We start from the raw sequence: 26,374 nt of genomic DNA on the forward strand, positions 1-26,374 counted from the left end.
TATGTTTGCTGAGAGAAAATGTTCTTAGAGCAACATCCTCAGAATGCCCTCGTGATGTTATTTGCACTTAATGAATGTTCTGATAATGTTAAAGAGAAAACTTTCTTAGAATATTAAAAATAAATGTTCAAATAACTTTTGATTTTGGGTGAAAATAAACTTAGGCCTAGTTGTAAGAAACGTTTTTGTAACCTTTAAATAATGTTATAATAATGATAAGAAAAGTGGACATGTCAACAGTTTAGAAAAATTTCGAAAACAATGTTCCCACAACGTTTTTATAATCTTAATTTTTTATCTCGGTAGTGGAGTCCCTTAAAGGGGTGGTTCACTGTTTTTTTCTAGGCTTGATTATATTTATGGAGTGCAGCCTAACATGGGTTTTTATGAAGCCCCACCCTCAGAAATAGGCGATGGGATCTGATTGGTTAGCTAGCCCAGTGTGTTGTGATGGGCTAAACGCCTCTAGTCCATGTCTAAACGTCCCGCCCCTCACCTAAGAGGCCTGTGCTGTAAAGCTGTATTGTAAACAACGGCGTCATTCAATATTACTTAACTGTTTGAGCCCGATAGAGAAGCAGAGGATATTATTGAAGAGGATCGCGCAGAACCTTTGCAACCACAGCTTTAAATGGTAGGCCTATGTTTTTTGTTTGTTGTTGTCTCATACTTTTAGATACGCTGTTATTTGTAAATGCTACTGCTTATGTAAGCTTTTAACTTACAGTTTTATCCTGATTAAAGCTTTGATACAGGACCGCAACTGCACCCACGTCCATGTTTAATGCTTCTCTTAGCTATGTGAAAATAAGTGTATAATTGGAACAGTTCATTGTTGGAGCTGAGCTGAAGGAGAGAGAGAGAGAGATGCAGAGCGTGTGCAGAGTATTAAGATCCGCTGCTTTAGAACATTGATTTTGAAACTTGTGAATCCATTAGAATCGTTAGAAGACAGAATCGCGATTCATATATGAATAGATTTTTACGTGCACCTCTAGTTTTCTCTTCCTCTTCTGAGCAGCATGGCCTCGCCCCCTTTGCTGCCTTTTCCCGAGGGCGGGGAATATCTGGGTTTGTTACGTCACGAACCCGGGAAGTAACTTCTTGTAATCACTACCAGCCATTTTTTATTAAACTGACAGAAATTCAAAAGACGTTTCCGTTTGCATTGAACTTTCAGCTTCTTAACTTTGCAGATATTATGTTCAAACAGCAACATTACTTTCTACATTACTACATTATTTTCAGGCATTTGTTTGTATCACTCCAAGTCCGCACATCCGTGCTTGCCATAGACTGGTGTTTGCGCGTTGCAGCCAGGCTGTGTTATTATTAGTGCTGATGAGTTTTTTTCTTTCCCCAGTTTACATCGTTATACCCAGTAGGTGGCGATAAGTAACCGAATATGTGAGTGAGTCACTGAGTCATTTATCAGACACTGGTTTGGCGCTTGCGGACACGGACACGGACACGGACACGGTTCTGTTGTCCTTTAGCTTGGACATTTAAAGGTGGCCCGAAAACAGACAACATAACTGGCAATATTGTGCCTAACATGCGTTGTTCAACTCTGCTGTATTTAAAGCAATATCACACAATTGAGCTGTCTCAGAAACAGCCCAAGCCATCTTGACTCGTTAGTTGTAATGTGACGTTTTCTTAGTTGAATATTTTTAATCAAAATTCTGCTTCAAAACCAAAGTATTTCATAGTATTTTTCCTCCACTTGATGTTACTGTTTCAAAATGTGATTTGGTTAGTCATAGTGTCATATTTTTATTAGGGCTGTCAAATGATTAATCACGATTAATCACATCCAAAATAAAAGTTTTGTTTACATAATATATGTATGTGTACAGGGTATATTTATTATGTATATATAAATACACACACATAAATTATGTATTTAGAAAATATTTACATGTATATACATTTTATATATTTATATTCTTATATTTTATATTATATATAAATATATTTAATATATAAACATAACATATTCTTCTTAAATATATACATGCATGTGTGTGTATTTTATATATACATAATAAATATACACAGTATACACACATATATTATGTAAACAAAACTTTTATTTTGGATGTGATTAATTGTGATTAATCATTTGACAGCCCTAATTTTTATGTTATGTAATGTATATGTATGTTTATTAACCAAATGGAAGACTTTATAAACGATGTGATATTCAGCTTTATGCTGAGGTTATTAGTCTGACGTGTTTTCCTGTTTCTCATCTGTCACAGTTTCTCTCATCTTGTAGGCTACTTAAGGCTTTCTGGGTTAGTTACTCACCTTCCTGTCTAAACAGATACTCTGTCAGAGAGAAGCAGAAGTTGGATGCCACAAATGATGACATGAAGCAGAGTTGGAGTATTTTATGTTTTCATCAATTTGTAAGTCTATGAATACAAATCGTACTATTGTTCCTCATTCATGACTCTTGAGCTAAAACTGAACAACATCTCATCATGACTGTGTCAACACTGTGTTTGGATTTGGTACGTATTTCATTTTTTACTAGCATTGTTGTTGTTGTTGCCTTTCCTTGGACAGGTTGAGCTATAATTGCTATCTTATAAATGTTTGTACCTCATTACAAAATTGGAAAGCCCTCAGTTTCAGCTGTTATTTATGTATTTTGTTTTTTTTTCATTTTTGATTATAGATTGTTGATAAGTACTTTTTCAGTAACCACTATCCTGTTACAATTACCAGTCTTAAAATGGCTACATATTGTTGCGACAAGTTTGGTTAAAATCAGCAACAATAGCAACATTTGTGTGTAATTAAGCTTTGCAGACTTCTAGTGTGGTTATATAGATCAGTGCCATCTTTATATACTTTGTGATATGTGGGCAAAATACATATTTTATTATAATATATTTAATAAAGAACAAATTATCTTTGGTAAAGGTTTGTTTTATTTATTTAATAAAATTAAGACAATGACAATCATAAAATCCATGAATAATAAAAAGGTCTTTAAGTCTACGTGTTTAAGGCCTCAATATAAAACAGCATGGATTCAAAATGGTGTGATACAAGGAACTAAAAAAATAAATAATGTATTAGATCTTTAGAATATAGGTATTAGAATAAATATAAAAAATAGTTATAAATTTAGAAATAAAATCGACAAACTTTCCTTTCTGTATTCTTGCTTCTAGCTCGAAATGTTGGTGTTTATCTCTAGTAATTATTCATTGTACAGCATATTTCTATACACTTTAACCATCAAATGTGACATAAACTTGGATTGACTTTCCTTTAGTTTAACAGACTCCTGCATATATTCAATTTCATGTTTATTGGCTAAATATTTTCTAAAATATTGGATAATTATTTTTCCGATGTGTAAGTTTAAGTGGGGTATCCTATTTCCTTATGGTAGTAATGTCTAAATAGAATCATTTTTCAAAGTATGCTTTTAAACTGACAGCTCTGTACTTTTAGTGTATGTCAACTATTGCCTGTCTACTTTTATTTTAGGAGAAACAATGTTGATACCAATGTGTGTATATTTGAATTATCGTCCTTTCTGTATATTATCACATTTAAAATATTTCTCACTAAGTATCTAAAATGTACAAGGGAACATTATATTTGGGGGTCTTTTTTAAATAAACAGACAACTATTTCAGTTTTTTAATTTGAGTATTTAGGTATTTAAATACGATGGTATTTCATATGTTCAGAAGACATTGACATTTATTTGATTGCAGTTAATTGTTTTATTTCAGGTATTTATACTATTTATAGCCCCACAATGCCAATGCCAAAGTAAAATTCCACCCTTGACAAATGGAAGTTGTTCAGCAGGTAAACAGACTTTCCTCCCTCTAACTAAAATAAAAACACCACATGAAAAACACCCATAATAGATGGAGCTTTGTGGAATAAATATAATATATTTGCTGAAAAGAAATTAACCAAAATTCAAGTGTTTTATCTTATTATTTTGACATTTCCTGCAGGATATTACAAATTAAAACATGACTGTGTGATGTGTGGGAGCGGATATTACACTTCCTTACCAAATAAAATGAAAAGTTGTTTAAGATGTACGCTATGTGATTTTGGTGGTAAGTAAAAAACCAGAATACATTTATTGCAATAATCTAATTAATGCATGTGGAATTTAGACATTTGTAATTTATATAACCGTAGCAAGGTCGGCTTTACATCCAAATATAAGACTCCTGGTTTTACAGCTCATGAAGTAGAAGATATCACCAAAACCTGTACACCAACACAGAACAGAGTCTGCGTTTGTAAAGCTGGGTTTTACAAGAATAATGGTCACTGTAAACCCTGTCTCAGCTGCCAAAATTGCACAGAATGTAAGTTTCATTAAAGGAAGTATCCATTTATAGTGATACTTTCTGTTGTAAATAAAAAACTAAAAATGAAATATCCTAAACATCGTGTGGCTAGGAAACTGTAACTGAATAGTTTCTTTTCACTTTTGTGTTACTCAGGTTTGAACTGTAAAGAGAACTGTCCCCAACAAATGATTATAAAAACCACAGCAGTAGTTTGTGGAATTGGCAGTTACCTGGATGATGGACAGTGCCAAAGCTGTGTTGAGTATGGGGTCTAATATTCACTTTACATCTTTTGAAACTTGATGGAATAAGGATATTTTGATTATTCAGGTCTTTAGCCTGTAGGTTAATGGGTTGTGGTTTTCCTGTGCATAAAGTTTTAGCATCCGCATAAGAATTTCCTGCATTTATAATAATGTTTGCCAGCGTTATTAGCAATGAAACACTATTTCTGATAATTTCTGACAAAGAATATATAAAACTTGTGATAATGTTTATATGGTTAATACAATTGTAGTTTTTGTTATTGTTGTGTTTTGCAGATATTTGTCATGAAAGTGTCTTGGGTCAAAGTACATTTTAAATATAAATGTTCTATTGCTTAATGTAATTTGTTTCAGGTCTAAGTGCAAGAAAGAGTCCTGTAAATCTTTTTGTAGTCTTACCACAGTTGAAACAAATGGTATGACATCCTAACATGTATAATTAGAAATATTTATATTTGCAAACCATTGATGCAAGATATACAGAGGTTTAATTTTGTGTGACATATATTGTCCCTTTTCTTAGGTTTTTCTGACCCGCTGTTGCTGGTGATACTGATCAGCGTGACCTTATTGGGTGGTCTTCTCTGTCTTCTTCTCATCTGGTTCTGTAGACGGAGACGGCTTTGCCGCCAAACCAAAATCTGTAATTTTGGCAAACATCCAAACTTTCAGATTCAACCAGGTTCACATTCACTCACATTTACTTGATTTAGATTAATGAAGCTTGCTTTACCTTTAAAGGGGTCATATGATGTTGCTAAAAAGAACTTTATTTTGTGTATTTGGTGTAATGAAATGTGTTTATGCGGTTTAAGGGTCAAAAAAGGGTCACATTATTTTCCACATACTGTACATTATTGTTTCTCCTCTATGCCCCGCCTTTCTGAAACGCGTCATTTTTTACAAAGTTCATCAGTCTGAAAAGCGAGGTGTATGCTGATTGGCCAGCTATAGAGTGCGTTGTGATTGGGTGAATTCCTCCAGCGTGTAACGGAAATGGTATGCCTCTTACCATACTGTCATGCCTGCATACATGCATCCAGTGGGGACATAATTACTTATTATAATAACTTATACTGTATTTTTATGCGTTGCGTTGCATCGTGCTGTGTAAACATAAAACCATGTCTGCATTTGTCATTGGAGAAATGACAAACAACAAGTGTTACTCTACACTGCTCAAAACTCTCGTCTGAATCATCAATGGCAAATCCTTTACATATGTAAACGTACTTACAGTCTGTGAGTCAGAACAGCCGACATTGTAGTCTTCTCTCCGAGGATCAGGAAACAGTCCTCATCCTCCATAAAATGTGCTGCACACTTCTGAATATTTGTGTTGAACTGTTCTGGAACAGTGTTGAAATACAACTTAACCACTGATTTCTAGTCGTGTGCTCTTTTGGAAGACCAAGCAAAGTATTTTCGCTTTCGCAACGAAACACACAGCATCTTCACAGCATGGCGGCAGTGGTGGCAGCAACAAAAAAGTTACGCCTTCTTTCTTTGCGTGAACATTTGGGCAGCATCATGCAAATCTTCCCACACAGTGATGTAGACATGTGGAGGCGTGTTTAAACGAGGCGTTTTAGGAGGGCGTGGAAGAGTCTTAACTTTTATAAAGAGTATCTCTTTGGGTTTGAGACTTTAGTCTTTGAAACTTTAGGGATCTTATGTATTCACGAACAGCTTGTAACACTCCAAAGAGAGAGGAAAACTTGAAATCGCATCATACTGTATGACCCCTTTAATGAGGCCTTGACTCATTACAGAGTGAAGCAGCTTAGCATTGTATCTGTTAATTCTATGATTTCAGTTCTTTCCTAAAATAGGAAATGCACATTGATTTAGGAATTCTGCATTTTGTAATATTCGATATTAGTGAATTTTGTCTTTGTTTCAGCAGATCAACCTTATGATGTAATCAACATTCCCACAGCAATGGTTTGTAACTTTTTTGGTTTAACATGTTTCTGATTTCTGAGTTAAATTACAAAGTAGAAATGATGTTGAGAATTTTTTTTTTTATCATGTTTTCTGACATTTTAAGTGATAAGCATCACCTTGATAACCATTTGTTTGTCTTTAAAGGAATTGACGGGACACAACGTCCTCAGTGGAGATTTACAGAACATCATGGCCCCCCTGATAGCAAACGGAAACCCAAAATGTAATTATATAAAACTTTAAAGGGGTCATGAAATGAAGAATCAAAATGTTCTTGATATTTACATTTATAAGAGATTACTCTACAATAAAAACATACTGCAAGTTTAAAAACTCAAAACCTACTCTCTAGTTTAAAATATAAATTACTTCATTCTATCCTTCTGAAACAATCTGATTTGAAATCGGGAGAATCGTGATGTCACAATTTCATGATCTCTTAACATGCGCCATCGTCATATGTAATGTTGTCTGTTGCTATGTCCTAGTTTGCCTACTTATACTATCCCCTCAAAGTATGCACTCTTCTTGTAAAGAAAAGGTACATATTTTTGAGTGTGTAGCAGAAAAGCAAGCTTTGGGACGTACTACTTTGTCACAATTGTGTATTTAATGGACCGCTCTGTGGCTTAGTTACATGCATTCTGTCATTGTTTAAGCTGCCCTGTCAATCATCTTATCACAGCTAACCTTCTCCACATTTCGTTTTTTAATTTACTACCATATTGAATGAAGAGGCACATTGATCTGCCAGCCACAAGTCTTTCATGACGAGAACTCTCCTTGTGTGTTTGCATAATGATGCATTTTAAATTAATCTTAATATTTTTCAGTAAAGTTATATATAATTAATCATGCAAACCTTTTATCTTAACCTTTTATAAACCCTCTCTACTGAACTGTCATTCTCACATATCCTCATATCAAAAAAAATTTTTTTTACACTTTTTATTTGTGTTTATACTAGGCTACTAATCGAAACCACCTCCAATGTGCAATGGGTTACACGCAATATTAGCCATTAGACTGTGCATGGATCTGGGGTGCATTCGAAATCGCATACCATCTTGAGTAGGTACTTTTTTGAATGAGTAATTACTTTGCGACCCCAAAGAGAGTACGTTCTGTATAGTATGAATGTAATCTGGATGTACTGCATTCAGTACATTCAGTCATTGTCACGTGACCTACCAGCATCAGTTGCATCGCGTCACTGCCATTCATAAATCCTCTCCCATGGCCTTATGGGATAGTGAAAAGTCCATCATATGCACACTTCAGAATCATTCCAGGAGTAGTATTGGTAATTTTTCCTACTCTTTTACGGGTACTGTGAATTCGGACATATTTCTTTTGTCACATAATGTTTTTTCTGCAACCGGAGTAGTTCTAAATAAAATGTTATAATCAACACAAAACGCAGTAAAAGTTTTCGAAAGAGTTTGCATGCTCATTTCATATGCAAAGATGTTAGTCAGTCATAGCAGTGGGCATTTACATTGAAGTCTCACAGCAGACACGGCCCTTCCAACGGAGCGTTCAAATCAGAGAGCTAAATCCAGGCTAGAAAATGGCCATTTATATATAAATTATGACCGTTTCTAATTGTAAGATTATAAATTCACCTCAGGAAACATAAAGTGTAAAAAATACATTTCACGACCCCTATAAGACATTGCAAAATTTAATAAAGTTTAGGTTTATTCTCTGTTTTAGAACTGTTCAAATTTTGTAATTGCTTTTTTGAATATTTCAAGTCTTTCTCATCAACTATTAGTCTTATCCTTTTGTCAATCATGTAGGCTTATGTTAAACTGATTGTGATCAGCTAGCCTCCAGGCTTACATTACAAATTCTAAGAACTTCTGAGAACTGTCCAATCAGATAATAACGTCTAACAACTCACACACTTTCCATTGCTTCCTTGGTGTGTAAGAAGCCTCACAGCTTTGTGTTGAAAGGGCATTCAAATTTGCTGATTATGTAAAGTAGGTATTTTTCAGAGTAGATGAGAATAACAAATTTTTGTTTTAGTTCTCATGATACAGCCAAATTATTTTCCTTAAAAACTCTGAAAAAGAACTCTGAATGATACAACTGCATATTATTATTGCAGTTAAGAGTTCTTATTACATGGCTCTCTGGAATATTTGATTCTGATTGGTCAGTTGCAACATTCAGCAGTCGAATGTTGAAATGCTGAATAATTTTATTTTACTGCTAAAATGCTGTAAATCACTTGCTCATCCAGCACTACTTTCATTCTTTCATAGTCTCGTTTTATAAAAACAGAACTGGCTTATCGATTGTATACTGAAAAAAAAAAATAAAAAATTAAATCAGTAGAAAAGCAGTAAAAAGCACTGGTAATTTTCTGTAAGTTTCCAGACATTTTCCTGACCCCCTAAACAAAACACAATATAATGCAAAAGTCAAAATACAGGGAAAACACATGTGAAAAATCAATATGGAAAATTATTTCATATTTCCCGTACATTAAACCATCTGAGTTCAATATGTTAACATAATATTGTTGCAGTGCTCATCTAGACTGATTGATATATACACTTTAATTAACTATTTAGTTCTGCATCATGATTCTTATGCAATATAACTTACAGTCATCTGATAGGCCTACTCTATGTGCGTGCTTACCTCACTGAAAGGAGATAAACCCGAGAGCTTGGGCTTTCTCAACCTTCGTATCTAAAGGCCATATCTACTTTCCCCCAGTGATGCAGGTTTTGCAGAAAGAGTCCTGGCCAGCATCAGTGCTGTACACGGTCATAAGAGAGATTCCCGTGACTCGTTGGAAGGAATTTTTGCGACTGCTTTCAGTGTCCGATGATCAGATGGAACGGATTGAACTGGAGGCAGGCCCATCCTATCTGGAAAAGCAGTATCATATGCTACGTCTGTGGAGCCAGAACAGTGAAGCGAAGATTGAGAATATCTACTCAACATTACACTACATGAACCTGTCAGGCTGTGCCCAGGAACTGCAAGAGAAGCTAGAACAACTGGAAGCAAGCATGCAAGCTCACTCATCTTGACTCCATCTCCTCATGTGTGTGAGCTGCAGTAGCATTTCACAATCATTTACAGGGAACTCTGAACAGCAGATGCTATGTCTTCTGAACTTTTAACAGGAAACCCTCAGTCATGGCTAAACATATTCTACTTTGTGAATTGTTTTATTTAAGTATAATGTAAAATAAATGCAGATTATTATGCATATCATAGCTGCTTTGTAATAACTGATTATAATCCTTGTTCTTGGTTAAATGAATCAGCCTTGTGTCACTATAACCTAAAAATGTAGATTTTTAAAGAATTGTTGATCAATTCAAAGTTTGAACATTAATATTAAATTTTTATCATCCATCAGCTTAAGGAGGTATCTAGTGGTTTTCAGGATAAACATAGCTGCTTATTTGTTTCACGCTAAAGGTTATTTTAAGTTCTCAGTCATATTGTATATGGGCATGTTGGAAGTATTACTTCACATTCACTTTGTCACACCAGTATACATTTGTTACTTTTCTTAATAAAAACATAATGAATGTACGGAATATGTATGGCTCTTGACAGCAACATGTAGTTTAAAAATGGAAAGCGTGACAAAGGAAGTGTCCTTTCTGTGCAGACAGAGAAAAGTTCTGACATTAAGTTTAGTGAATGTCAGCAAACTGTTGCTGTGGCCTCTAAGCTTTGCAAAGGAAATTCCCCTTTCATCTGGTTCCCCCAGGTTCATCTGACTTCTGTTTAAACCACAGTGAAGATCAAAAGCAGTTTCTCTTTTTTTTATGTAGTTTTTCCAGGGCATGTATATAACCATAACCTATTTGCTAAGCTGCATGTTGTCAGTTCGAAGAAACATACAGTAGCCCATGTTCTCTGGGAAATGTGAACTATAACCCCCACCTCCAAATATTCTTTGCTAATTTTGATACTTTAAACCTTTAAGTCCAGAAATACCCATTCAAACGGAAAACTAATATCCTGATTTGAGTTTACACTTAGTTTAATAATCTAGAGTGTTTCAGTATTGTCCCAATTTATTGATCTATATTTTCATAGGCTCTTTGACGTTCTGTTTTATTATGGCTTGATTGTATTTTTGTCCAGTCCTCTTTAACTTTAAGTCAAGTTTTCGTAATTTAAAAGTAGAAATTTGAAATGACAAACACTTTTGTGGACATTATAGCTCACATTTTCTAAAACAACATGAATATAAACTAAATTACCTAGAGAATGCCAGTGCGTAATAAGAAAATATGTTTTAATAATGTTTTCTTGAACGTTGCAACAGCGACTAGTATCTGTTCATTTAATCACTAATGATAATTTACTTGATGTATTCATTTGCGGCTAGTCACTATCCAAACAGTGACAAGGAACTAGTAACAATTTTACTCTACCAGTAAGATTTGTAATCGAACTAAATTAGCTTGACTACACATTATACCAAAAGGAAATATGTTTAAGAAATGTTACTAGTAATAAAAGTAACAGATACTAGTGTTAATAATTAACAATGACTAGGATCTAATAAATAAGTACTAGTACAGTATATGCTGTAATAGATACTAGAAAACAAGAACATAATGAATAGTACAAATAGACTGACTAATTTAATAGGGAGTCTACTAGTTGTTATTCTTATAAGTAGTAGTACCTAATTAATAGCTACTAGTAGAATAGAAAAATATACTAAACACTCTACTTACAAAAATAAATTAGTAAAATTTTAAAAAGATGCTTGTTAGTTTAAAGTAAGAAATGTTAAAACAGCTTACTACATAGTGTCATTTATTTATGCAATTCATATTTAACAGATTAATCGCATGTTATCGATAACAGCAAGAGACAGATTATGCTTTTTAATAATGTGCTTTCAAATTTTTTCAAAGGTCTTTGAGGACTCTTGTGGAGGAAATTTTATCCAAATGCAAATAGCTTTACAGAGAAGGGAGATGAATGGCATACATAAAGGAGCAGCTGAACTGTGCAAAGCGGCCGACAAAAGACTCTGGCAGAGCTGCAGCTTTGTACACCCATGCTTTTGGAAATAATGCTGGTTCCACTGTAGGACACATGCGTGGCCTTTACGCAGGTCATTTAGAGGAGATGATCTCAATGCTGGAGGCTTGATGGCGTTTCACATAACTCTATGAGGGCCTGAGCAAAGGTCTTGTTGCTGTATTTCTGTCTACATTATGCCCCAATAATGTGTCTGCCTCGCTTTATAAAATGCAGTCTGTCCTGCAGGGGACAGGTCATGCCTCAGACGAGATCTTTGCACGGTGTTCTGCTCTTCTAGAGGGAAAACAAATGCCTCAACCTGAGGGTTGCACACAGTTAATTCTGGAGCTAACTAGAGCTCTGGCCTGTTTGCTCTCTGACGCACAAAATCCCAAAGGTCCTCAGCTTTATCTGCAGGCATTTCATGGAAAGAAATCAGAAACTGTTAGTCTGGTTAAAGAAAGGCAGACTCAACATGTGGAACTATTAATTAAAGCCTTTTACCAGCAAATTTCTCCAAGATATTCCATTATCTATAGTAAGGGACAGATGGAGAAAGCATGAAGTCCTACACAAGCAAGTGAAGACATCGATGCCTCTAAAGCTGTTGAGTTTTTACTTGCCATTTCACTAGATGACATCCAAGTAAGAGAGCTTCAAGCAGCAGTGTTGTTTTCATCTGGAATGTTCACAGAAAGTGCAGAAGCTTTGTCGTTGGCTCTTAAACTAGGTGAATCACAGACTAAACATGCAATGGCACCAGAGAAGAGAGCTTGTTCACTTGTGGGCAGAGCAGCTGCTAATTTTTCAGCAGGAGGATGAGCAAGAGAAGTCTGCAAAGATCTAGGTGAAGGCTTTGCACTTCTTCCAGCCACAGCAAGACAGGAATTGCAGAGCGTTTTCTCAGACAGTGGTGTAGGGTTGGCTGCACACATCCAGCTGCATCAAAAGGCTGAGAAGGGCGTCTCGGAGTTCAGAGAAGCCGTTCTTATGAGGCCTTACCTTCGGTCTTCAAAAGGAGTTGAGTTGTTGGATCCCGTTATTGCTCGACTGCGAGCTCTCTGCCACTTGGAGTCGAACGGAGGAGGCAGGGAACTGTGGGTGCGTCTGGCAGACTGCCTCCTCCTGCGTGGGGAACATAGAGAAGCCCTTTCCATAAGTGGCCAGCTCGCTGCTGCAGCTCCAGACCAGCAGAGCTACCAGAACACTGTGCAGGTGCTCAGAGGGTATTCCCGACTCTTCACTGAAGACCATAAACGTGCTCTAGAGGATTTCCAAGCGGTAATTGAGCATAATACTCCTCACCCACCCAGCTGTGTCTGTGCACTCTGTGGTAGGGGTATTCTGCGTATGATGGCTGGCTCACACTACCTTACTGCTCTAGATTACATTACAGCAAGCCAATTACAACCGCAGGATGCTGCTTTAACTGTTAGGTGCCTCGTGCCTTGGAACTCCCGTGGGTTGCTGTGCACCATGTTGCTAGAACAGGGAAGAGTCATGCTTGAGGGGACCGAAGAGCAAAGAGCTGAGACAATTCCTAGAGCTCATCAAGATCATGAGGTTCACACCACCAACAAACAGAGGTACATTTGCATTTTTTCTGATGCAAAACTTATCCAACTTTGTTGGATAACAAATTAATAAAAGTGACCAGCTGGATAAAAACTAAAACAAACAGAATCAAAACAGACACTGTCATGATTCTGCCCTCTTGTCCTTGATTTTCTCTAGTCTTGAGGCAGGATCATGACAGACACGTGTTTTGTGTGCAAGCACATGGCCTTGTCTTTGGGTCATGTGCTTGTGTTGTCTCGTTCCCTTGCCCCGCCCCCTTGTTATCCTCTTTTTGTCATTATTGCTTTACCTGTGTCACCTGTTATGTTATCATTAGTCTCCCTAATTTCAATCCCCTTGTGTTCGCTGTCTGGTGCGGTTCATTGTTGCACATTGTCAAACCTGTGGATTGTATTGCTGTTGTATGATAACCAGAGTGAAGAGTCTTTTTGTTTTACTGTGGGTATTCAGTCTAGTCAGAGTCTTGTTAAGTGTTTGTCTTTTCCCTAGTTGTTGTTTTCCCCCTCGTGGGTTTTGTTTTCCCTTTTTGTCAGTAATAAACCTTGTGTGTGGTGCATCCTGTCTGCGCTTGAGTTCTGTGTGTGTTTTTTTCACTATTGTCACATTAAACAAAAACTTGTGTGTGTTTTTGTCACATTGAGGCATATGTTAGCGTCCTCTCAGCTTTGATGGCAAACATACTGTTGTTTTCCAATAATGCAGTATCTAGTCAGCAATTTAAATACTTTATAATGATATAAAAACATACTGTTTTGTGGTCTGTTTTAAATCTGAATCTAAAGTGTCCTGCTCCATGCAGCTCCTAGTCTCATATGTCAAAACCAACAGCATGGGGCATCAGTGATTCTGCCTCTAGAGGCTGTTCTCGTACTGTATAATAACAGTGGACCTTCTCAGCCACTCCAGCAACAGAAACAAACCGGAAAAACTATTGGTGTGGATTTTTACCGATAACCCATTTATCAGTGTGGATTTATCAGCAAAACCGATCATTCGGTCGACCTCCATTAATTAGCTGTTTCCGGTTTGTTTAATTAAGGTTGTAACTAAACTCTGCAGAACTTTGGACCTACAGGAGCAGGACTGGATGCTACTATCTTTTTAGTCTCCTGTGCTTCCTTTCAGGTCTGCTGTTGGTGTACACCAGGGATAGGCAACTCCGGTCCTGGAGGGCCACTATCCTGCAGAGTTTAGCTTCAGCCCTCATAAAAACTCACCTGCCTGTATCTATCTAGTAATCCCGAAAACACTGATTGCCTTGTTCAGGTGTGTTTAATTAGGGTTGGAGCTAAACTCTGCAGGACAGTGGCCCTCCAGGACCGAAGTTGCCTATCCCTGGTGTACACGCTCTTGCTCTTCTCCTAATGGAGTTACAACCTGGTGCAGATGGTCCCCAGATTCTCACAGCAGATGCTTTGTACCAGCTTTGTCGTGTTCTTCTAAACATTGAGCACACAGCCCCACGGCCACTGATTCTTGCACGCCTTGCAATACTGCAGCTGCATCGAGGATTCCTCTATGATGCCTATCAGGTGCCAGATTATATTTCTCTTAAAGCTCACCTTAGTTAAATCTCATATAATATGTGTCTATGATAAAAATATATAATTTTTTGTCTTCACAGTAAGTAATCTCTCTGGTGTCTTACAGCTACTGAAGAAGCTGATCAATTCAGCAGACACTAGCTGTCTGTGGCCCCTTCTATCTGTAACATCTTTACAAGACCGAGCACTTCTAGAAAAACACTGCCACACTGCTTCTAAACGTATACTGTGTGGCCAACAAGCAGAAAGTGCAATAAGGGAAGCTGTGGCCTATTTATTCATTGCCATTATGGCTTCAGGTAACGAGGGCATGTTGTTTTCGGACACAAAATTACATTAAATTTTCATCACGAAATATTAATGATTCTCATAGTGAAATGCAGAGGAAAAAGTTTAAATGCTAACAGGAATTCATACCACTGATTCTATCTGACTGACGCAGTTTCTATGAAACCAAAAAATACAGTAGTTTCCTTTTTTATTTATGCAAATTTCAGTTACTTGCTTCTGTTATCGATTCCATTATATAATCTTGTTTTTAAATTTCATATAACTCTTATGATCAACTCAACAGAAATGATATTAGAAAGAGAAGAAGGTAATTCAGAACACTGCTGTTTTCTATTTCCTAACCGAGTTAAATGATTATTCTTAAGGTGGTGCAGCAATAGATTCCCTGTTGGAGAGAGCAAGATGTTATGTTCTGTTGGGCCAATGGAAGACGGCTATCTTTGACTTCACTGCAGTCCTTAAAGAGCACCCAGACCATGTGCAGGCTTTGTGTGGAAGAGGATTCACTTATCTTATGCTGAACCAGCAAAAGGTATGGTAGCAAAAACAAAGACCTCCCACTATGGGAACCAGCTGATTTGATGAAAAAAATTTTTGCAGTTGGTTTCATATATTAGTAATATATGACAATATGGTTAATGCATAGATAGCATGAAATGACAATAAACAAACTTTTACAGCATTTGATAATCTTGGTTAATGTTAACTTCTACATACTGTATACCTTTCCAGGAATTTTTCCTTCTAATTTATATTCATAAAGTTACTTACTTAATGAATGCTTTAAACTGTATTAATTCATGTTATTATAAAGTGATACCAATATTATAATATCAGTGGCTGATATAACAGACATTCAAAGTAATTTTTTCATACATGCTTGTAAACTGACACTGTAATATCAATAATTCTCTAGGAATGCACACTAGACATACTGGTTGCCCTTCAGCATGGAGCTGAGGAGGTCACTCAGAGCATGCTGTCGCTTAAAGACAAAGCATGAAAACTCGTCAGTGAATGGTTGGTTCAGCACTGTCACAGCAGCCTGTCAGAGACACTGTCGGCCAACCCTGTACCCTGCCGGGAGGAGCTCCTTCAAGAGGCCCTTTTGATTGATGGCGCACTAATGAACACTGACTGCAGGGAACCCAGGTGGCACCTCCTGTACATAGATACACTACTTGCCAAAGGTAGGGAACAGTATAAAGCATATAGGGATCAAGTATGTGGGCCATGTCTATGTAAGATATGTTTTTGATGTTTGTGAAGGGGAGGTGAATGCAGCAGGTGCACACCTGAAGCAGGTGTTTGGTCAAGAGCCTTGAGATACCGCAGCTAAGGCCAGATGGGGTGTTGTGAAGGCCTGGCAGCAGAACTACAAAGTGGCTGCCAACTATCTGAGTGTGGTGGCTGAGAAAGAACAAGCAACTCTAGACTTTCTAATCACACTTCTGCAGTCAGTTCAAAGAAAACGCCTGGCACAGGTAATCACAAAAAAAAAAAAAAAAAAAAAAAGATATAATATTTATGATTAATATGGACTTGTCAAGTCAAGTTACCTTTATTTATATAGCATTTTTAACAATACAGATTGTGTCAAAGCAACTGTACAGCATTAATTAGGAAAATAGTGTGTCAATAATGCAAAATGACAATAGAAAACACTAATTTTTCAGTTAAAGGTAGTTTATCATTGAATTCAGTGATGTTTTCAACACGTTAAAAAATAATTATCCGTCATGAACTATCCGTATTTGTTCCCACTACTGGAACTATGCTAATGGTTTTCTCCATTTCCTGAGGCTAATTGCTGATCTAAAAATATAAATCCTAAGTGCTAAAAACTAATGATTTTATTATTTATTTAGCTTGGAAATTGTTTGAAGTGAACAAAACGTCAAACAAAAGTCTGATCATTTGTTGTTCCGGCTTATTAAATGTAAAAACTGGCTTTCAAATATAATTTAAAATTATAATTTACTAATTTTATCCGTGAAAATTAAATTGTATCATTTTGACTATCTATATCTTCATCAATGGTGCAAATATCAAACAAATATTATTTAGTTTAGTTTTTTGATTTATAAAGAACATTTAAAACAACAGATGTTGAAACCAAAGTGCCGTACAGGAAATATACAACAAAATAAAAAACTAGACATTTAAATTTTGATTCTGTAAATGGGGGGAATTCAAGAGGTACATATATTTATGATTAGAAGATTAATGGTAGATGCATTTTTTAAAATCCATTCACAGCCTGTTTACAAATACTGTTTCTGTTCTGCTTCTTTTTTTATGTATTGATCTTACCCTGTTATTCAGTGAGACAGATTCAACTCTTCAGTGGCTAATAAACTGTTTCTGTGCTTCCAGGCAGCATCTCAGCAGGCCAGCAGTGTTTCTGAAAGTGGTCAGTGGGAGCAGGCTTTAGCCCTCCTTACACTAGCAGTGCGAGTGGTCAGTGAGATGAAGCTTCAGTACCTCAGGCAGCATGCAGCCTTTCTGTCCCACCTGGGCCTCCATGAGAGGGTGGTGTCTGATCTGAATAAGGTCATCCAGGGCCACAATGCAGATGCTAGAGAGGAGCAAAGGGTTTGGACAGAGGACCAGAGGCAGTAGTGTTATTGTGTTCCAAAAAAAGAGTCTGGCTTACAGGACTTTTCTCAAGCCTTGGACCTGCATGAGGAACGAGTCCTGCTATGTGTGGAGGCTGGTCTGGGAACACAACGCCTCGCTGAAATGTATCTGTGCTTTGCCCTGCAGAACTATGGCCAGCAGAAACTCGAAAAAGCTTGGCTTCTGACGGAGACTGCAAACAAAGACAACAGAACAAAAAAATATCTATAATAAAACAACAAATCACCATACCAGATTGTTTTGTTTTATCAATGTTTTCAACACTGATATTAGATTAAAAAAATATTTCTTTTGCACCAAATCAGCATATTATAGTGATTTCTGAAGGATCATGTGACACTGAAGACTGGAGTAATGACTGCTGAAAAATCAGCTTTGCCATCACAGGAATAAATTAAATGTTTAAATATATTAAAATAGAAAATGATTATATACTGTATATAATATAAAACACAAAAAAAAAAACATTCCAAAAATTATAATAAAAAAAATCTTAAAAAATGATTTATTTGTTTAAGTCAAACTCATTGTTGTGTTTATTGAAGCAAAATTATGTCCAGAAACAACTTTGCAAGACATTTAACCCATTCCTGGTTATGGCAAACACTGCTTCTATTAGACACAGATAATAAATCAAATAAATTCAAAGAAAGTGTGCAATACAAGCATAAAGATATAACATTCACGACTGTTCAAATGTTTGGGGTCAGTAAGATTTTTGTATGTTTTTTATAAGAAGTCTTACCAATGCAATATTGTGAAATTGTATTACAATTTAAAATAACTGTTTTCTATTTTAAGATATTTTAAAATATTTTAACATTTATTCCTGTGATGGCAAAGCTGAATTTATAAAAGCCATTATTCTGTGGAAACCGTGATACTTTTTTTTCCCCAGGATACTTCGATAAATAAAAGTTATACATTTACGAAATGATATCTAACCGTGTGATGCTATCTCCATTGGAAACTAGTTGTGCTTGTTGGGTCAGGATCTTCAGAGGAGAGGACATGGGGTAATGTCATATATAATATTGTTCAGTAGACTGATGGGCTGCTGAACAAGCTTCAGTCTTGTGGTTCTTGTTAGGATGTTCATAAGACTCCTCTTAGTCCTCAAAGACAAAGAATACTCAAGTAGTTATCACTGTCTTTTTTTGTGCTTCTCAGAAAAGAATCCACACCTCAACTGTCTGTCGCCTCTCGAATGAGCCCCACCATCACCTTGTCGTCAGCTAAACTTATGATGTGGCTGCTAAGGTGACACTTGGGGAGTTGTGAAAAGTTGAGTGAGCTGAAAAAAATCCAATGTATGACATTGACAGAGAGTACAAAATAAACATACAGTTTGAGTTACATTTTTGCACCTTTTGTGTGTGTGTGTAATTAATTAAACTAAATGAAAAGTTATAACTCACTACAGATTCAGTTGGGAAACCACAATAAATAACACTCATACACAATCACTTAATATCAGATTTGAATTTCCTGAAGGATTACACTAAAACCTGTGTGGGGCGCGGACGCAGCCTCCGTATAGAGTGCCGAAGTTAACACTTGCCAGATCCACCGATTACAGGCGTTTGTGGACTTGTCTTTTCCATTAAATTTGACACTTTAGAAAGTTAATAGAGTGGGAAATTGCAATTTAGGGTCAACGATATCCTTATCATATGTGCAAAATATTTGAAATAATTTCGGTTTGTTTTTTATTTTTCGGTTTTTAATTGTTTTAATACCAATATCTGGCAACACCGCATCGCCGGCAATTAAACTGACAGTCATCAAAAGAGCCCGTGTACATGTTATTACTGACAGCACATTGGGTAAGGGAGACGCAAAAAATATCATGATAATATCTATTATCAACGTTGTCGAAAACAGTAGCATTTAACACTAGTGCTCAGAGGATTTTGCAGGGTGCCTGATTTCCTCTCGCGCCCTAATGTGGATTAAAATGAATCCACAGAGTAAATAATTATCATGGAAAAAAATTCTAAAAATACATTTAAAGGTTTACGGAAGCGTGGTGGTGGTGAAGTTGAAGGCGAGTTACGTGTGCTGTAGTTCGCTTATAGCCCAGTGTTAGCTTTTAGCTCTGGCGCTTGTATTTAGGCTTCAAAATTCATAAAATTATATTATTTGTGAAGATTATCTCGATGGACAAAACGTGTAAATTTTAATATAAAAGCCTATGAAAAAACTTTTTGTCGAGGGAACCAGTGCGATGCTACCAGCCGATCCGCCTACAAAGAGGGTCAAAAGGGTCCCGCTCTATTCTACCGTCTTTGATCAAGCGCTGCTCTTGCGTCATTAAAACGTCATCGCTCAAACGTAAACAAGGAAGTAACCAATTGTACTTGAATTAACATAACACACATATTTAAACACACTCATAAAGTTTGTTTTTATTATATATATATGAACACACGGGTGAAGTTTGTTTTTATACATGTAACCAAGCACTTATAGCATACTAACCAGATTCACGATCAAGAATTCGATTTGTTAAAGCGCACTGGGATTTCGTTGTAAGGTAACACTTGAGAATGCATGATACCTTCATTTATTTCTACATTACAGAGCGTTTGAACAGTTTACAAATGACAGTTCACTTAACTGTTTTCAGATGAGCACAGTATATTGTTTAACACTGCAAAGATTTGGTTTATTATCAATGCCATGCTAAAAAAAAATGGCTTAATAATTTACTGCACTCTTGTAACCAGTATCTAACCCATCACAGAGTAACACACTGACCTTTATAATCCTGTGTAGTTTATTAACACTCCTATAAAGCGAAGTCTCAACCTTACAGATCTTCAGTCTGTTTTGTGAAAGAGACTATGTAAGATATAGCTCGAATTATGTAGGTATAACAAGTATTTATTAATAATTTGGTTGATGGAAGAAAGAAACTTTAAAATACTGAAATTATAAGTCTGTGTGTTGTTAAATCAGCAGGGATCTGCTATAATGTCATCACCTGTGGATGTTATCGTGGTTGGAGCTGGTAACAGAGGAGAAAACTATTCTAATTATGCTGTGATTTTTCCTGACCAAATGCGGGTAAGACTTCTGTTTTAATCTCACTTCCACAGACAGCAGTTCTGCTGTTTCATCGGCATGTGAATAAACATTTCCTTAACAATAACTTACAGGTCGTAGGAATTGCTGACCCCAGGGATTTTGCTCGAAAGAAACTTCAGGCACGTCACAAAGTAGCTGATGAAAACACTTTCAATGGTATGTCTGACTTTCTGTTACAGTAACATTATTGCATCTGTTTTGTTTTGAAGTGCCTTGATTTTTTTTGTTTTCGCATAGATTGGCATTGCATAGTAGAGAGAGAGAAATTTGCAGATGCTGTATTGATCTGCACTCCTGATCGTCTTCACAAGGTATGTGATTTCCATGTGTGTTTGGTCAATGTTCAAATGATAGAGTTCTGTTGATCAGCATTGTGTGCTTAGCTTTTTGTTTTTTGTTTTTAATGCATAACTTCAAGCACTTCAAGTTGTGTGCTTTGAATGGGTTCATTGTCCAACCATTTTATTGTTCTCCAGGACCCTGCTGTGGCTTTAGCTAAGAAAGGCTACCATGTATTGCTGGAAAAACCAATGGCTGTAAGTGTTTGCCATAAGGCACCATGACATGATGCTTTTTTTTGTGGGACTCTGTTAATTGTTTTAAAAGCAGTTTAAAAATGCAGTTATTGCTTGTTCTTTTATCTATCACAGGCACATTTTTAATTTCTGAATTAAAATTCTGACATTTTTAAGGGTAAAAAAAAAAAACTATCAACTTTCCTGATATAATCTATAAAAAGAAAAAAAAAACACCAAAAAATAAAAAATATCAAAAATGTTATTTATGACAAGAAGGCAAGGATATTTTAGGTTATAAAATGTCATGTCATTCCCCAAAAACTTAATAATATTAGTAAATGAATATTAAAAAATACTTTGAGAAATATTTTTTTTCTACATAAAATATTTATCATATAAATTAAAAATATATGAAAACTTTTTTGGAAGAGATGTAAGGAAAATATGTTAAACCACGTGACATTTTTAGAGCTTCAAAATAGCATAAAAATTAACCACCATGAATACAAATAGTACATAAACTAGACTCTTTACTCTTATAAGTCAGTGACCCGCAGTCACCTGTGGTATTGTCCATGATTTGTGTATGGTTTTTTAATTTTATAGTTATTTTTATTTATTATTATTATATAAAATAAGTATTATTTTATTATGGTTTCTAAGGTTACAGAGGAGGATTGCACAGAGATTGTAGAGGCTTGCATTCAGAGTGGTGTCATGCTCACAGTGTGCCATGTTCTCCGATACGACCCTGTCATCCACAGAATTAAAGTAGTTACACTTTTCTTTAAGTCTTAATAAACAACTATAGCAAGTCTCAGGCAGAAGAGAACATATACATTTTTTTTTTCAGGGGCTGATTGACAGCGGAGTGATTGGCGATGTCTTCCACATTCAACATCTGGAACCAGTAGGATGTGTTTAATATGTTTGCGGTGTGCGTGTGCTGCCTGTCTCTCTGTGTTGTGTCAGCCCTGTCTTCTCTAATAGGTGGGGTTCTATCATTTTGCTCACTCCTTTGTCAGAGGGAACTGGAGAAACGAGGCGGAAAGCTCTTTTGCTCTGCTAGCCAAATCATGCCATGATTTGGATCTGATTCATCACTGGGCTGGTGGACGAAGGTACACTTGAGTTGAATTGTAACATGACTCGAGCACATGTGGTGGAGCTGAAGAAAAGTGATAGTAAATTAACAGAAAGAATGAGTGAAATAACTGAACTTTTATGAATTAGCATCAAATTAAAGAGCAGGTCATATGGTATTTTAAAGTGTCCCAATATTGTATTGGAGTCCCCTACATCAGGTTTAAATGCATCTAAGGTCAGAAAATATTGTAATTTTCTCAGAATATACATTTAATATTAGAGTCATTTGCCAATGATTAGGAAATGATTCGTTTCAAGCAAGTTCGGAGCAAGCCCCTCCCTTCCTCAAGCCTACTCTGCTCTGATTGGTCAGCTGGACAAACCTGTTGTGATTGGCACAGAGACGAGTCCTTGAGCCAGTTAGCCAGCGCTACCATTAACAAAGCACCTTTACATAAAACAATAATATAATCAATCCGTTCTTATAATGACATAAATACAAAAAACACTTATGCAAGCGAATCGTGCCCACAGCTAAAGTTTAGCTGCTAAAATGTGAACACTAGGTGGATACGTTAAGCCGAGTGCTAACGTGACTAACTGATGAAACAATACAGTTTGTAAACCAAAATATGTCTACTGAAATGTTTGAAGAACGAAAGACAAAAGACGCTTGGTCTTAACTTTTAATCAGAACGCAGAACATTTGTATCACAGGAGCACCAGCTGAAATCACTCATCTCTCCCGCATTAACCCTGTAACTGCCAGTGCAGCACAATAAACAGCAGTTTCACAATTATTATAAAGTCTGTGTGCTACACTACATTCTTTATTATTAAACAAAGTAATTAGAACAACGTCAGTCTACAATAATCGACATATTCTTAGGTTCACTGCGAATTTTTAGAACTACTTCAGTAAGAGTAATATCGTGCTTTACCTGCAAACCTAAAGCTGCACTAGGTATACATCACATATTGGCACAAAAATTTTTTTTTATTTTGAGCACTCAATTGAAAATGTACACCTAACGTATCAATCGTACTACTTATAGGTCGTGGTTCAGAGAGCTTGTTAGTCCAAATTAAGAAGATTAGAAGCCAACGAAGATAAAAGTCCAGATTAGGGAAGCAGTTCTTGATAAAATGACAAGCACACAACAAAATGGCTCGAATTGTATTTCTGTGGTATCCTTGAACACCGCGTCTTCTGGCAGGCGGGATTATGCAAACCCATTAACAAATAATGTAAACAGGTCAGACTCTGTTCGTATTTCGCGGGCAGGCGGGGATTATGCAAATGTGTTACCCAGTGATTTATACAGGTAACAGGCAAAAGATTAAAAGATTTGAAAATGTAACGACTCGTAAAGGCAACTCTGAGTCGACTCTCTCTTTTGAGAGAAAACAACTTTATTCATCAAGCACTTACATTATTAACAACTATAAAGATTTATACAGTTTAAGGATAGCTACGTTATAAACTGCAAAAGAGAGATTTTTCAAAAACCCATATGACCTGCTCTTTAAATCCAAGTCATTTTTCTTCTTCTTTGTGTATCAATATTTGTAAGTTTTAAGGTAGATCTTAAAGTATTGATCATGTTTATTAATTTTTTTTTTTTGGGAGGTTAAAAATGTAATGTTTTATTTTACAGGTGTATCAAAGTTTCATCATTTGGGTCTCTTAGCCACTTCACAAAAGAGAACAAGGTTGGTCTTTTTTATTATTTTGTATTATTATTATTATTATTTTTTTTATATTAAATGGAAAACAAAATGAATTACTAAATATAAATGAATATATATATATATATATATATATATTATATATATATATATATATATATATATATATATATATATATATATATATATATATTTCACAATTTTCCTAGCCAGCAAATGCTGCAAATCGCTGTATAGACTGTCCTGTAGAGGGGGATTGTGCATACTCGGCAAAGAAAATCTACTTGGATCAAGTGAAAAGAGTAATGTATTCATGCACACTACCGTTCACAAGTCTGGGGTCAGTAAGATTTTTTTGTTTTGTTTCATGAAATTATATTTTATTCAGCGCTGATACATTAAAATGATCAGTAAAGTGTAAGTAAAGATATTTAATATATTTCAACAGATTTCTCTTTTGAATACATGTTGTAAAAAGTATCATGGTTTCCGCAAAAATATTAAGCAGCACAACTGTTTTCAACATTGATAATAATAAGAAATTTTTCTTGAGCAGCAAATCAGCATATTAGAATGATTTCTGAAGGATGACTGGACTAATAAAATATATATATATAATAAATTGCAATAATATTTCACAGTTTTACTGTATTTTCGATCAAATAAATACAGCCTTGGTGAGCATAAAATACTTTTTTCAAAAACATCTTACAGCCCCCAAAATTTTGTAAAAGCGACACATCATTACTTTCTTTACTCTGCTTAATGAAGTTTATATTCATATGATGTATATAGGCCAAAAAGATATGGATTACATTTTCTTCATAAATCAGGGGGGTGTTGGCTGGCCAGTGTCGGTGATTTGCTCCAACTCAGTTCCTGATATTGAATCTGTGACTGAAGCCCTCAGAACAGGACCTTACGGCCGCTGTGTGTATGAATGTGACAACGATGTGTGCTCAAATCAGGTTGGAGTATCTCCTATACACTTGGCTCTCAGATTATCAGTAATGATGTTCCCTTTACACTTGTCAACAAAGTAGAATGTATTTTGTTATAATTTGCTGCAGGTAGTGAACATGGAATTCGAAGGAGGTTTGACTGCTGCATTCACCATGGTAGCATTTACAGAGGAAATATGTTTACGCAAAACATCTATCCATGGTAGTAAGGTTGGACATCATGTTCATTTGTGTCACCATTTCAGCTCTGTGATGACTGTAAAGAGGTTTAACATCTATTTGCTCATTCTTTCTCAAGGGGAACTTTCCTACGATGGATATGAGATCAAAGTGTTCGACTTCCTTACTAGAAAGACCACAAAATACACCGCAGACATGAGCGTTCCAGGTAACTTTGGTACTGGGGGTCACGGGGCAGCAGATTATCACCTTATTGACTCCTTCATTGCAGCTGTGAAGGTAAGACAATGGATCTGGAAGATAGTTTTCTCAATGCTTGTCTCTTAATATCACTCCTGAGGCCTCCTTTCTCTTTCTCAATATAGCATAAGGACCCATCTCGGATTAGGTTAGGTCCTAAGGAGACATTAGCAAGTCATAAACTAGTGTTTGCTGCTGAATGTGCCCGTATGGAAAGCAGAGTTGTGTTCTGTGGGGACCCATGTGATGGAGAGAGCAGATAAATGTGTACTGTATATATTAGAAAACCAAATCTGCACAGTGTGGATTTATTTTATATTTCACTACATATTCACAGTGTCTTTGTTGCTCTAGACACCACTTTCAATCTTTTGTCAGTTATTCTGTGATTTTAGAAATAGACCAACTGTGTCAAATGTGTTGTCTGTTTTATTCAGATGAATTATAAAACAACAGTAAATGTTGAATCACATTTCTTGCATTTTATGTATTAAAGATACTTGAAATATTAATGTAAAACCTTACATTTACCTAGATTAAGTTATGCCATCAGATTGATTATGTGCAATTATTAGTTACCGAAATAAAAATCATGATATGTTGTCCCTTTTGTTCAGTTTGAATGTATTGTTTTATGGTGCATAACTTGAAACCTTGACTTTTTTATTATGCTCAGGTCAGGTAAAGTAAGTCAAATCTGAAGTTATAAATACTTACAACCTGGGACAGAAGACTCATGCCTTGTCTGTTCTTTCTCATTATGATAAATCAATGCCCCAGGAGGCACATTGTTATAATAATAAATTTAATTATTACAGTTTCTCTCTCTAGAAGTGGAAATATTTGACTTATTTATAAAATTGTTCTAAAACATGTTTTCTTCTCTTTTTTTTGAGCACAGATAAGTTATCTGTAGAGTGATATGTAGCGCAGTCTTTTTATACCTTTTTATACCTTTTGCCCTAAAAAAAA

The 26,374-nt window shown here is 35.8% G+C and overlaps 3 protein-coding genes across 8 annotated transcripts; all 3 read left to right on the plus strand.

Annotated features, from left to right (window-relative positions):
• Nucleotides 1–2,206: 2,206 nt before the first annotated feature.
• LOC109091159 (tumor necrosis factor receptor superfamily member 1A-like) lies at nt 2,207–10,126 on the plus strand. Of its 4 annotated transcripts, none has more exons than XM_042713048.1 (10): nt 2,209–2,519; nt 3,762–3,840; nt 3,996–4,103; nt 4,233–4,361; nt 4,500–4,608; nt 4,967–5,028; nt 5,136–5,294; nt 6,516–6,556; nt 6,704–6,782; nt 9,293–10,126. In XM_042713048.1, the coding sequence occupies exons 1-10, from the start codon at nt 2,490–2,492 to the stop codon at nt 9,610–9,612; spliced, it is 1,116 nt and encodes a 371-aa protein (XP_042568982.1). In that variant the 5' UTR covers nt 2,209–2,489; the 3' UTR covers nt 9,613–10,126. The 4 variants fall into 4 exon arrangements, with proteins under 4 accessions (XP_042568984.1, XP_042568982.1, XP_042568985.1 ...); XM_042713049.1 differs by having other exon boundaries at nt 2,211–2,519; nt 6,519–6,556; XM_042713050.1 differs by lacking the exon at nt 4,967–5,028 and having other exon boundaries at nt 2,207–2,519; nt 5,224–5,294.
• Nucleotides 10,127–14,454: 4,328 nt separating this feature from the next.
• LOC109091157 (tetratricopeptide repeat protein 34-like) lies at nt 14,455–17,806 on the plus strand. Its single transcript, XM_042713052.1, has 6 exons — nt 14,455–14,694; nt 14,813–15,005; nt 15,363–15,529; nt 15,914–16,187; nt 16,267–16,481; nt 17,374–17,806. The coding sequence occupies exons 1-4, from the start codon at nt 14,527–14,529 to the stop codon at nt 15,998–16,000; spliced, it is 615 nt and encodes a 204-aa protein (XP_042568986.1). The 5' UTR covers nt 14,455–14,526; the 3' UTR covers nt 16,001–16,187; nt 16,267–16,481; nt 17,374–17,806.
• Nucleotides 17,807–20,046: 2,240 nt separating this feature from the next.
• zgc:154075 (uncharacterized protein LOC556929 homolog) lies at nt 20,047–26,013 on the plus strand. 3 transcript variants are annotated; one of them, XM_042713054.1, is made up of 14 exons: nt 20,047–20,173; nt 20,599–20,706; nt 20,799–20,883; nt 20,965–21,038; nt 21,204–21,263; nt 21,909–22,016; nt 22,099–22,155; nt 22,236–22,366; nt 23,990–24,044; nt 24,230–24,322; nt 24,854–24,988; nt 25,091–25,193; nt 25,281–25,441; nt 25,528–26,013. In XM_042713054.1, the coding sequence occupies exons 2-14, from the start codon at nt 20,614–20,616 to the stop codon at nt 25,663–25,665; spliced, it is 1,293 nt and encodes a 430-aa protein (XP_042568988.1). In that variant the 5' UTR covers nt 20,047–20,173; nt 20,599–20,613; the 3' UTR covers nt 25,666–26,013. The 3 variants fall into 3 exon arrangements, with proteins under 3 accessions (XP_042568988.1, XP_042568989.1, XP_042568987.1); XM_042713055.1 differs by having other exon boundaries at nt 20,055–20,173; nt 20,602–20,706; XM_042713053.1 differs by lacking the exon at nt 20,047–20,173 and adding an exon at nt 20,234–20,506.
• Nucleotides 26,014–26,374: the final 361 nt, after the last annotated feature.

This window comes from Cyprinus carpio, chromosome A23 (genome assembly GCF_018340385.1).
Source record: "Cyprinus carpio isolate SPL01 chromosome A23, ASM1834038v1, whole genome shotgun sequence".
Lineage (NCBI taxonomy): Eukaryota > Metazoa > Chordata > Actinopteri > Cypriniformes > Cyprinidae > Cyprinus > Cyprinus carpio.

Bases quoted from the DNA above. Each gene is read 5' to 3' on its own strand.
- zgc:154075 (XM_042713054.1), top strand. From the start codon at position 20,614: ATGTCATCACCTGTGGATGTTATCGTGGTTGGAGCTGGTAACAGAGGA. The intron at 22,156-22,235 runs GTAGGATGTGTT...CTTCTCTAATAG, and splicing joins ACATTCAACATCTGGAACCA to GTGGGGTTCTATCATTTTGC. The intron at 25,442-25,527 runs GTAAGACAATGG...TTCTCAATATAG, and splicing joins CCTTCATTGCAGCTGTGAAG to CATAAGGACCCATCTCGGAT.
- LOC109091157 (XM_042713052.1), top strand. From the start codon at position 14,527: ATGGAGTTACAACCTGGTGCAGATGGTCCCCAGATTCTCACAGCAGAT. The intron at 14,695-14,812 runs GTGCCAGATTAT...GGTGTCTTACAG, and splicing joins TCCTCTATGATGCCTATCAG to CTACTGAAGAAGCTGATCAA. The intron at 15,006-15,362 runs GTAACGAGGGCA...ATTATTCTTAAG, and splicing joins CATTGCCATTATGGCTTCAG to GTGGTGCAGCAATAGATTCC.
- LOC109091159 (XM_042713048.1), top strand. From the start codon at position 2,490: ATGACTGTGTCAACACTGTGTTTGGATTTG. The intron at 2,520-3,761 runs GTACGTATTTCA...GTTTTATTTCAG, and splicing joins CAACACTGTGTTTGGATTTG to GTATTTATACTATTTATAGC. The intron at 5,029-5,135 runs GTATGACATCCT...CCCTTTTCTTAG, and splicing joins TACCACAGTTGAAACAAATG to GTTTTTCTGACCCGCTGTTG.